At 42.4% G+C, this 12,045-nt stretch overlaps 1 protein-coding gene across 1 annotated transcript in view; it reads right to left on the minus strand.

Moving 5' to 3' along the window:
- Nucleotides 1-12,045, minus strand: part of PITPNB (phosphatidylinositol transfer protein beta) — a 77,289-nt gene that overhangs the window by 35,720 nt on the left and 29,524 nt on the right. Inside the window, exon 7 of the mRNA XM_074206203.1 lies at nt 9,612-9,695. Within this exon, the coding sequence (XP_074062304.1) occupies nt 9,612-9,695 (84 nt within the window). The remainder of the gene's footprint in view (nt 1-9,611; nt 9,696-12,045) is intronic.

A 12,045-nucleotide genomic window follows, 5' to 3' on the forward strand; every position in this document is an offset into this window, starting at 1 on the left:
ACAAATGTGATTCTGTATGATGAGGGTGTAGAGGGTAGTCAAATGTGAAAGTGGAAAAGGAAGGAGGCAAGTTGGGAAGGACTTTAATGCTCAACAGAAGATTTGATAGTCAATCCCAGAGCTCCAGGGTGGATGACACAGTCAAACCTACATCGTAAGAAAATTTCTTTGGTGAGTGAACAGAATATACCTGAGGATGACACCAAGGAGAATCTGAGAGACAAGTTTGGGGAGCAAGAAGACTTCTGATCTGGAGATGGTGAATTTAAGCCATCCATAGAAGAGTTTGTTCCAGATGTGAAGAAAGCATTTAGATGGTGATATGGGACTACAGTCCAACCTCCTATGAGCCAGGCCCAGTACCAATCACGAGAGAGAGAGAGAGAGAGAGAGAGATCAGAATCGGCTATGCAGACCTGGGAGTCATTTGTACAGAGATGCATCCCAAGCACAAGTCTAGTAAGGCTTTGGTGTCCCAGACAAGCCAGATGAACTGTGAGTGACTCCATTGGCACTAAGTTTCTGTACTGATGAGGTCTTTTGGGCAAGTGGCTTTTCTTCTTTCAGTCTCCCCCAATTTCATAGAGGACTGGAGGGAAGGCAGAAGACATTTCAGAGAACTGTCGGATATAGAATGCACTAGACATCTGAATGGTAAATAATAGCACTAATTCAGCTGGGTTAATTTTTCCCTCCAGATATTAGTCATTTTATATTTGGATCAGAAATTAGTTAGCCAAATGGTTCAAGATCAACCTTACACAATAACATATTGTAGGAGATAAAAGTAGAAATTATTACAAAGCATTCCTGTAAAATCCAACCTAGAATAGCCTCCCTCCATAAGTGAACAAGGATCTGATGGTGTTCCAGGTGCTAAAGTAAAAGAAACAGGCACAAAAAGGGGACCAGAGGGGTAGCTAGGTGGTTCAGTGGATAGAGCACCAGCCCTGGAGTCAGGAGGACCTGAGTTCAAATCTGACCTCAGATACTTAATACTTACTTAGCTGTATAACCTTGGGCAAGTCACTTAACCCCATTAACTTACAAAAAACTGGGGGAGGGGCAGAGCAGGTGGGTGGTTCCCCCACACCTGCCTTTCTATCAAGCAAACTGCTCCATCTCTTTTGTCCACCCCACATGGCAGGTAGCATGTTCATTCTAGGTGACTCCTAAAGAATAGAAGCAGGATCTGTGCACAAATAGCAATTTCCCTGATTTTCAGAAGAATGATGAGACACAAAATACACAAGTGAATATTCATTCTATACTATAACTGTCAGTCTTAATCAATGAACCATTTCCAGAAAACCAATGATCTACACAAGGTTCCAATGAAGCATTAGGTATCTTTATCACATTAAAATAAAGATCATTTCCTCTAGATAATTTTGTTTCACATTGGAGAACAGCATCTATCTTCCAACTAAATTAGGATTTGCCTGAAGCTCCAGTGATACCAGGAAAGATTTTATTTAACATTAAAAAATCATACATATGACTGACTATTAGCAAGCAGCTGGGCCATTCTCAGGCAACTTATTCCATTAAAGTCTTCACAACAGAAGAGGCAAAAAGACTCCTCACAATCAGCAGGAGCCAGTGACCTTTCAGTCATGAACTTCACCCTCCAGCTCCTTGTAACATTCCTTCAGAGAGGGAGCCACTTCTACATACTTACACTGAACCTATTTTATCTAGAAGAACTAGAAACATTTAATGGGAAACAGTCAATGAAAAACCAAGTATCCTCTTCTAAGCTAACAGTGGGTAAACTGAGTAAATGGTGCAGATGATCTCTTATGGGGGAAACACAGAAGTGACGAGAGGAGCTTGGCATCCTTCCCTAAGGTGTGAGCTCCTCTGGGCTTCGAGAAGCTACCCTTAAAATGAAGCTCTCCTACAGGCAGTTGTATTTCCTAAGATACAAGATACCAAAAATCTGCTATGGCATTGCAAATGTTAGGTTTTAAAATTCTACTGTGTACAACTTGGATGAAAAGATTTCTTTTTTGTTGTTGTTTTGTTTTTTTCTAAGGCAAATGGGGTTAAATGGCTTGCCCAAGGCCACACAGCTAGGTAATTATTAAGTGTCTGAGACCAGATTTAAACCCAGGTACTCCTGACTCCAGGGCCGGTGCTTTATCCACTGCGCCACCTAGCCGTCCCGAAGATTTCTTTTTATGAGGAAAGTATCATGAAGGCTGTTTTCTAACTCTAATTTGACTTTAGAAAAACAAATATAAAAAAAAAATCAGCACCAGGCCACACCTTCTTCTATAAGGGCCTATGTTTGAAAACAAGTTATTCTGAATACTCGAACACTCACTATCAGCCAACTGTTTTCTCAAGGATAAAAAAGACATCAGTTGGAAACGTTCATATTTGTAACACACATTAAGGTTTGCAAATCCCTTCAGAGAACATGCCTTCATTTAACTTTGCCAACAATTCTGTGAAATAAATAGGGCTTCCTGGAGGATGGTGCAAAGCCCGGCAGGGCAAGGAGAAGACTGGAAGAAGACTCAGAAAGAAAGAACAGGCCAGTTTGAAGGGAAGATGAGAGCTCAACAGGTGGAAATGGGGGCAGAGGCCTGGGAAGGGAACTCTAACTTCTCACATAGCTCTACCACATCTGCAAAGTTCCTCAAAGCATTGCATTAACTTCTCACAATTGTGCCAGGGGCAACTCTGCTGCTAAATATTTGAGGCCCAAATGGCTCCTTAGTTCTCACCAATAAAAGATGGCATCGTCAGATGGGCTTGCAGGCCCTGCCTCCAACAATATTGAAAAAGACAGGACTATTGGTTAAATCACCTCACTTTGATTTTCTCCTAATTCTGGTCCGGACTAAATTAAATCATGAAGTTTAGTGAAGTGCAGCGAGGCACTTACTGTGCACCAGCAATCATCTGAAGAGAAACGGAGCTTGGGTTGAACCAGACAAGGCTCTCCCACCAGAGGGCGCTGTCCAACTTCCTCAGGGCAGTTCAGACAAACACACTTCTATGGATCACTGACCTTGACTCAGTCATAAATGAATCCCCTTAATGAAATATCTCGGGAGTTTTAAAATTTCTTTTTAAAGGGAAATCAAATTGTTTACTTTCTCTCAGGAAAGTAAACCATCAACTAACACAAGAAAAGGACACTGGAATGACTCTTTATTAAGTCTGCCTGGCTAAAGAGGCGTCTGGCCCATCAAAAGATTTTTCTTAATAATAATAAATCTCCCCAAAGATTTTCTTAATCAAATAAGCTAACAGATGCAAAGCACTCTCTATAAATGCTAAAGAGCTATCATGGAGTTTAGGGGCTGGGTCACAAGTGAATTTTTCTGACCTTACCCATGAACATAAATGACACAAGGTTTCAGGCTAGAACCCTAAAAGAATGTTTATTCTAAAAAAAAAAAAAGAATAAAGTGATAACATCAGCAACATTTGGAGCAACATTTGGGGCCCCAGTGGTACCTCAGGCCCAGGCACAGATTAGAATTCCAAAAGTGGATCTCCAGAGTTCAGAGCAAAGGAGCAAAAAGTGCATCCTAAGAAATAAAAGAGATCACAGATATTAGTTATCCAACAAAAACCTTAAAATCTTCCCCCAAACACACACCAGGTGTCTGAAGAGCAGCAACCAGACAACAAAGAGCCAGAGACACCAGTTGGCATCAAGGCTGGCCCAGAAGTTCTGGCTAAGTCAGGTCAGGAAGGTCACTGTCTTCTCCTGGACCCAATTTCCTCACGTCTAAAAGATGGGACTAAAATAAGATTTTCTCTTTTTCCAGCCCTGGAATCCTATGAAAAAGAGGAGGGTAGATAACTATTATTTCCAATTTAAATGGGCAAGGGTACAGAGAGATGTGGAGGAAAGAGAATGGGGGAGGACAGGAGGGTAAAGTTATTGTTATTATTATTATCATTCATTGCATCATGTTAGGGTACATCAGTGTATAAGACTTTAATCACCTGAATTAAACACTAAAAATAAAAGCTGGCAACCTCCCAAAGTCCTGAAGGCTGATCTGCAGTAAACTGTGAGTGCTTTTTTCTATCACAGACCCACTAACAATCTGGTTTCAATCACTTTGGGTTTTCTGTTCTCATTTTCTTTCACATTCATTCCCCAAATGGCCAGTCTTCTGCAGCTCATCGGGTAGCCTTCTGACCTCTCTGCACATGCGAAGCTCCTCAGACAAAAGGGCCAGAGCTACACTGAGACTTGTAAGAAAGCAGAAGCAGATGGCCAAAGAACCCTTTGGATACTTCGTGGAAATGAGCTAGAGGTTAGGCATGTGCATTTCATCAGAACCTCTAAAGAATTCCCAATTTTCTATTTTGGTTATGTATTAATGACAACTTCTGAAATGAAAACCCTAAAAACTTCCTATTCTGACATGGTATGCTGTCAACCTTGAATCCAACCATAAACCATAAATACTCCTCAATTTGAAATAAAACTATGTGGTTATTTGTAAATGACATCAAGTTTGGGGGGGGGGGGGAACACAGTCTAAATCCATAGGAACTTGAACGTAGGCCATTGGCCCCCGCCCTCCCAAAGCCTCTCCAATACAAGGACATCAGATCGCACCCTCTGCTTCTTCCTCCTTGGGCTCCTGGAGCTCCTCACATTACAGTCCCGAGGCCAACCCAGGTCTTGACCCACAGATCAGTGCTGCCGGCTAAAGATCGAGGCTCTGCCTGACAAGCCCGCAGAGCCAAAAATGGACAACAAACACAGAAAGGAGTGACACTCCCCTTGTGTCAGTAAGCATCAAAGCTCTCTGACCTCTGAGTAATCAAGGAACACAGAGAGAAGAGAGTGGCAGCCGGCAGTCCTGCACTGCCAGCTGCAAACACCGGAAGTGTCTGAGGAGTCAATCCCACAAACCCTGGCAGGTCAGGCTCTCAGGACAACTTAAAAGAGCTCTGTCTGTCACTTCCTGGCCTTTCTAGATACAAAAAAGCCCCTTAGCCTCCAGGATCTGCTACCAGCCTTCTTTGGAGCCTCATACAACTGCTTTCCTTCAGACCGGGGCTGTCCAAAATTTGGTTCATAGGTTGCATGCGGGCCACGGTGCAATTTTATGTGGCCTGCTTGTGGGTTTTAATTTTCACATTTGCATGAAATGGGCATTAGATTTTTAATTCCATCACTAACAAATGATCTTGTTTATGCTAATGTCCTGTGGTGTTTTTAAGCAGTATTACAGATGAATATATCAAACAAAATTTTCAATTGGTCTGTGGGATGCATTCCATCTATATGATATATTCTAGTCAGTGTGCACCTATCTTTACATTGTGGCGTTGTTTTGCGTTTGCTTTTGCACTATGCTCCTTTGCCTGTCGTATTAATGAGGCAACCTTTTATATTCAAAAACCTTGGCCCTGGAGTCTGCTGAATGGAGACTGTATTTTTTATTCTGGGTACAGCCCTCGAAAAATTAATTAATTTTAATGAGACCCCCTAAGATAACCTAAGGTTGGACAGCCCTCTTCAGACAATAGTCCAATTGACCTAGACCAACCACTACGCAGAAGTGGATGGGCCCTCCTTGCTTCCCCCAACTTGTGGCCTCCACCCCAAATCTCCTCTGACCTGTGGATGCTATCCTTACCCCCACACCACACCCCCTTCTAATAAATACTCCTTCTTTTCAGAAGTTCTCACTGATCCACCTACCTCTTCACCCACATCTTCAAACATTCCCACCTCACTTGATCTGATCTGAACTTTGTCCCCTTCACTCCGTAGTTGTATCATACTTTCAGATTATCCCACATAGTGTGTGTCCCCCCAAAACATAAACAAGATGACTCCAACGAGAGATTAAGGGTTAACAGGGTGGATCACGAGCTATCAGTCCTGGGACTGGAACCTAACTTTTCTACCTCCTCCAGCAGGTCTTTCCAAGACTCCTCGACAACTTTACCACTTTACTAAGGATTTTACCAAGGACTATTCACCCGTCCTCTCTCTCACTTCTTACAATTCCATGACTGAATAGAACAAGTAGTTAATTATCAATCCTGTTTTATAGATGAGGGAGATTAGGGTTAGATGAAGTAAAAAGATATGCGTGAGACTATAAGGGGCTCCTATGACCCAGCACAGTTTAAGCATCCTGAAGCTGCAGTTACCAGAGCTCCCAAGTTTCTAAATGTGATCGTGGCTCCAAAAGTGAAAATCCCCAAAGCTCCCAGGATCACAAGGACCATCAACAGGATACTTTCTGACAGTGTCAACCTTTTTACTGTTTATAGAAATTGAAGTTTAAAAAAAAAAAACCCTCTGCAAGCATCTGATGGTGAGAGGAAGGATTAAGCTGAGCTGAGGTCTGAGGAAGGTATCCAAGACACACAGGGTGAAGTACAATCCCACCCTCATAACAAAAGACAGTTAAGGACACCCAACAGGGTTGATTTCCTTTCCTTGAACAGGAATATACCAGCAAAATAATGGCATTCTAAGGTGAAAGGAGACAACAAACACTAGAACTTGAAATAAAACCTTGGCTGTAGGTTTTTCATTAAATTCATCTGCAATTGCAGAAAATGGCCACAAGGTGGAGATAAACGAGTCAAACTCTACTTTTCAGCCCTGGTTTCTTTCAATTCTTAAAGGAACGTAAGACTGTCATTAATAGCTCAGTTTTAAAAATGTTTGAAAATTTGCAAAATGCTTTATGCACATACTATTTGACCTTCCTACTCATACAGCCTGCCAAGCATACTTAATAGCGCCAGGTTATTGTACTATAATTTTGTGAGGAGAAAATAAGATAATCCTCTCCCTCCAACCTCCCATACCTTGTACTTACTAGCCGAGCACCTAGTTCATTGGTCACAGAAAGCACAAGCTCCTCAGAGTCAAGGGCTTGGCCCTTCTGGCCTCTGTACCCCCCAAAACTAGCCTTTGGTCTTCCACACAGTCCTTAATGTTGACTTGAAGTTTCCCCACCTATAAAAGGGACAGCTAGGTGGATCAAGTGGATAGAATGCTGGGTCTGGAAGGTCTGAGTTCAAATTTGGTCTCATACTTCCTTCCTATCAGTGTGAACCTGGGCAAGTCACTTCACCCTGTTTGCCTCAGTTTCCTCATCTGTCCAATGAGCTGGAGAAGGAAATGACAAACCACTCTAGTATCTCTGCCAAGAAAACCTCAAATGGGGTCAGGGAGAGTCAGATATGCATGAACACCACCACCACCCACCACCCATAAAAAAGGCAGTGAGGATGGACTGAGCAATCTCCAACACTCCTGAGCAAACCCTCTAAAGCTATTCTTTAACTTTATCATCCAAGCACTCAAGACTAGAAGTACTTCAATGTCCACATAAATTAAGACAACAAAATAATCCAACATTAACATAATGTGGGGGCATAATGTAAGTGGGCTTGGGGGGTAATCCACTGCAATCCAACAATCTGGCCCATATGCCCAGCATGCAAGCCTGCTTCCCTCCCCTCGGTCACAAACCAACCTGGATGGTAGGCACTGGGGTGGAGGTGGTGTCAGCAGGAGCGGCAGTCTTGGGCCTGGTCTGGCTGACTACTCACTTTCAGTTCCCTCTCCTTTGCCCCATGCAATTTCTTAAGTTTCTTTTTTTTTTTTAAGGCTTTTGCAAGGCAAATGGGGTTAAGTGGCTTGCCCAAGGCCACACAGCTAGGTAATTATTAAGTGTCTTGAGACTGGATTTGAACCCAGGTACTCCTGACTCCAAGGCCAGTGCTTTATCCACTATGCCACCTAGCTGCCCCAGTTTCTTAAGTTTCTTAAACATCTGCTTTATCTACCAGACACAAATTGTGCCTGAGAGTAAAACACAAAAGTACAACTGAAAAAAGTAAAAAAATCTAACCCCAAGGTGAACATTAACCAGTCAAACCTAACATACCTAAATGGACTGGGCCAAATCCTAACCGAAAATACTGTCTCTGAGGCTTGTGTGTGTCAAGGCAGTGAGGACAGAAAAGAATAGGGAGTGAGAAAAGGGGCCCAGAGATTTCTGGTCCAAGTTCAGTTCACCAAGTTCACCCCTCTGAATTGTACCCCAGATCCACACATCTCCCCACCCCAGTCTCAAGGCATCATACTCATGGGCAGCTCCCTAGAATCCGGAGGGTAACCTAATGGGATTAAAATATAATTGGAACACCCTAACAGCAACATGGGAGTGATGTTCAACTTTGAAGGACTTGCTCATTCCATCAGCGCAACAATTAGGAACAATTTTAGGCTGTCTGCAAAGGAGAGTGCCAGCTGTATCCAGATAAGGAGCTGTGGAGTTTGAACAAAGTACAAGGACTATTCCCTTTAATTCGGAAAAAAAAAAAACCCAGATGTCTTATTGTTTGATCTGGTTACCTCTGAGAATTCTGTTCTCTTTAAGGATATGATTTCTCTCTCATCACACCCAATTTGGATCAAGGTGCAACATGGAAACAAAGTAAAGACTGACAGAGTGCTATCTGTGGGGTGGGGGTGGGGAGAGGGAAGCAAGACTGGGGGAAAATTGTAAAACTCAAAATAATATCTTTAATAAAAATTTAAAAAAAAATAACTGGAAAATGTTTAACCAAATAAATAAAAATACACTACAACCAAGACGATATTAATTTGGGGTTCTCAAAGGCAGTATGAGGCCAGGTAGGGCTCCTCCTCTATTTGAGTTGGACAGGATTGTCTCATCTCCACCACCCACCAGGATCAGCATAATCTTCCTAAAAGGCAAGTCTGCTCTGCCTTCCATCACCCAACAGGCTAAGCACCTTTCGAAGCTGGCGGTTCTGCATGAATCCCTTCAACTCCAGCTGCATTCCTACCCTGGTATCTTTATCCTCTTATTTTCTGTCTCCCACAGAAGACCCCCCCCCAACACACTGGGCTCCCGAGAGGCCTACAGCACAGCCTGGGTCACTTCTCTGAGACAGAGGTATTGCCAGCCTCAAAGTGTCACTGTGATCCCTGGTGGAAATGGAGGTGCCCACGACAGGTCCAGCAGGCCCCCAGCGTTATGGAAGGCTTGATGATGCCTAGATGGTACACTTCCCCTGTGGACAGCTTCATCACCACAGGTCAAGGACCTCCAGACAGAGACCAACAAGGAACACCCTGACAACATCATCAGACTTTGAGGCATTCTGAGCATCAATATCTTTTTCATTCAGATCAGCAGGCCTGGCCCTACCCTATGAGTGTGTGTGCCTCCTCAAACGATGTAGCACAGTGTTTTGCAAGAACTCAATAAACACTGGATGTTTTGCTGGGGTTTCCTGTCAATGTCCTCTTACCACCAGTTGGTAACATCAAAAAATGATGGATGGCAAGTCATCAGAAGTGATTGGGCCAAGTAAACTCAGTCTTGCTGACCTAGATCCTAGGGTCCTTAAACTCTAAAGCAGATTCTTTTGTAAAGCAGATAACAGAGGTCCCATCAGGAGTTGGAGGAAAGTAACCTGGGAAAACACACTGCCACACACCTCCACCCGCCCCCTTTTATCTCTGTGACTCTAGGTCCACAAGGTGTGGCAGACAAGGAGGTGACATCATGACCTCACTGCAGTAAGGTGGTCAGAGAACATAATGCTCTGATACTCACTGAAGGTTCTACTTGACTTCGGTCTGCAATATCAATATGGACAATCTCAACCGTCTTCCATGTGTTAGGGTCTAAATTATGTACCTGCAGAGGAAGAAAAGATTAAAACCTGTGATATCCACATAAAGCAAAACAATCTCCAAGTACCGAGTCATCTTGAACTCCATTCTACACTTCCTGGCCAATGTAAAACCCAAATTATCATTTCAATACTTAAATTCAAGTCCTTTTTTTAAGTATTTTATTTCTTATGCAATTTAAGCCCCAAAATGGCAGACAATGAAAATGAAATCAGTTCATCATCATTACACATTTTTCAAGTGACTCTTAGTGGTCCTTTTCAGAAGTTCCAGGATATACAAACTATAATCTTAAAACCAGTAACTTTAACTGACTTCTCAGGCAGGGAGAGAGAGATAATTATTTACATATACTTCATAGAAAATGTGCCTCCTGTCCTTCATTGGAAGAGAGGGCAAGGGACCATACAGTGGAATAATGCATACTCTAACAACAGGGCCATCCAAAACGCAGTCCACAGTGCAATTTTATGTGGCCCCTGTGGGTTTACTAAATGCTTCAGTAAATGAAGCTGAGATACCACAGAGCTCTCACTAAAATGGCCAATCAAAACATATTGTCTATTATTTCAATACAAACTTGTAAAAGTAAGGTTGGACAGTCAAGCTCTAAGATTATGAGTCAAGCTTTGTAGACTTATTTTAAAGGAAAAAACCATTCTGTAGTGGAATGTTCTCTGGGTGAGGAAGGGGACATGTCTGAAGATAAAGATTTTTAAAAAACAAAAATATCAATACAAATTTGTTAAAAAGACCACTTCAAAAATGATTCGCATTATCAAATTTAATCAGCAAAATCTCTCTTACACTGCAGAAATTTGCAAGGGCCAACAAACAGCCCAATTACAAACGTCAAACTGATTTCTCAAATACAGGCTAAAGAGAAGTGAAGAATGGAGAGAGGCTAGAGACTGGGGTCAGGATGACCCAGGTTCAAATTCCACCTCTTTCACATACAAGCTGTAGCTAATAAGAAGATACGCAAGTTGCCAAAGGCAACTCTCCCCAAACTCTACACTGAAGTAGTCAGAGAAGGTACAAAAGGGAGGGTGCTGGTTTTGGGAATCAAGAGCACTAGAAGTCAGATCATACATCAGAAATTCTCCATCTGTAAGCCCTGCTAGCCTCAGTTTCTTCATCTGTAAAATGGAAATGATAACACCTACCTCCAGGGTTTGTAGTGAGGACAAGATGAAGAATATTTATAGAAAGCCTTTCAAACCTTAAACTGCTATGTGCATGTCAGCTACTTCTTACTAATTAGGGTAATAATAATAACCACCACTGAAGAGCAGTTAGCAATTTGCACTGCTAAAAGATCCCTCACTAGGGAACTAGGGATTCCTTCTCCCAGTGAAATTAGAGATGTGAGGATGAGGGGTTATAAATAACATAGATTCCTGGATTCTCAGTTCTGAGAATGGCCAGTCATTATAAACATCCCCCACAGGCCACCAAGAAACTGCTTGTGGCTGTCAATTTATTAAAACAGGCATCTAAACGAGCCCGAATTTACCTTAAACTGCATCTCAACACCCCTCTGAAAGCATATGGAGAGGGAACAAAAGATGGACCAAAAGGAACAAAAAGAAACCAAATGTAAAGAAGCCACGTTGGGAGGAATCGGGGACAAGGGCTGAGTGCTAGTTTGGGAGGCAACCAATCAGACTGTTACCACTGTAAGACCTCTTAAGTTTTGAGGCCTGTCTCTTTCCTGAGAAAAAGGAGGGGATTGGTTAAATGAGATGGGAGGTTCCTTCCAGCTTTAAATCTATGCTTCAATAAACCAAAGACCTCATTAAAGTCAATGAATAAAGACATGTTTCAAAATGAATCCCAGACCTCTCGAGCTGGAAGGAAGGACGGACCTAAGACACCTGGTCTAATCTGAGGTTCAGAAAAGTCAGGGGATTTCTCACACTGATAACACTTCTAGGGCTGGAGCCTCCCAAGACTTCACTCTGATGCTTTTGTACATCTTAATGAGACTCTATGCAAAAGGCCCACTCCAGATGAGAGTCCCCCAGAAAATGTCTCTGGGAGGAAGCTCTGAATGCTGCAAGTCACTGGGGTGCTTTTATTAAATGCAAGGCAGAACCTTTTCACCAGGTAGGGAGGAGCCCTGCCTCTATTTCTATTTAGTAATTCCATGACATAGTCACTCATACCTACAATTCTGCATAAACAGAAAAGCAGCATCTGCTGATTATAAACAGAATTCTCTCAAAAACTCATGAATCACTAACAAAAAGTTAATTATTAAATTTCTTTTAGTCTAAATGCTTTTCTTCAGGCTTGACATGATCAGTTTGGAGGATAAGCAGAGACAATTTTCATATGACAGGAAGTGGTGC

This window comes from Macrotis lagotis, chromosome X (assembly GCF_037893015.1).
Source record: "Macrotis lagotis isolate mMagLag1 chromosome X, bilby.v1.9.chrom.fasta, whole genome shotgun sequence".
In the NCBI taxonomy this organism is placed as follows: domain Eukaryota; kingdom Metazoa; phylum Chordata; class Mammalia; order Peramelemorphia; family Peramelidae; genus Macrotis; species Macrotis lagotis.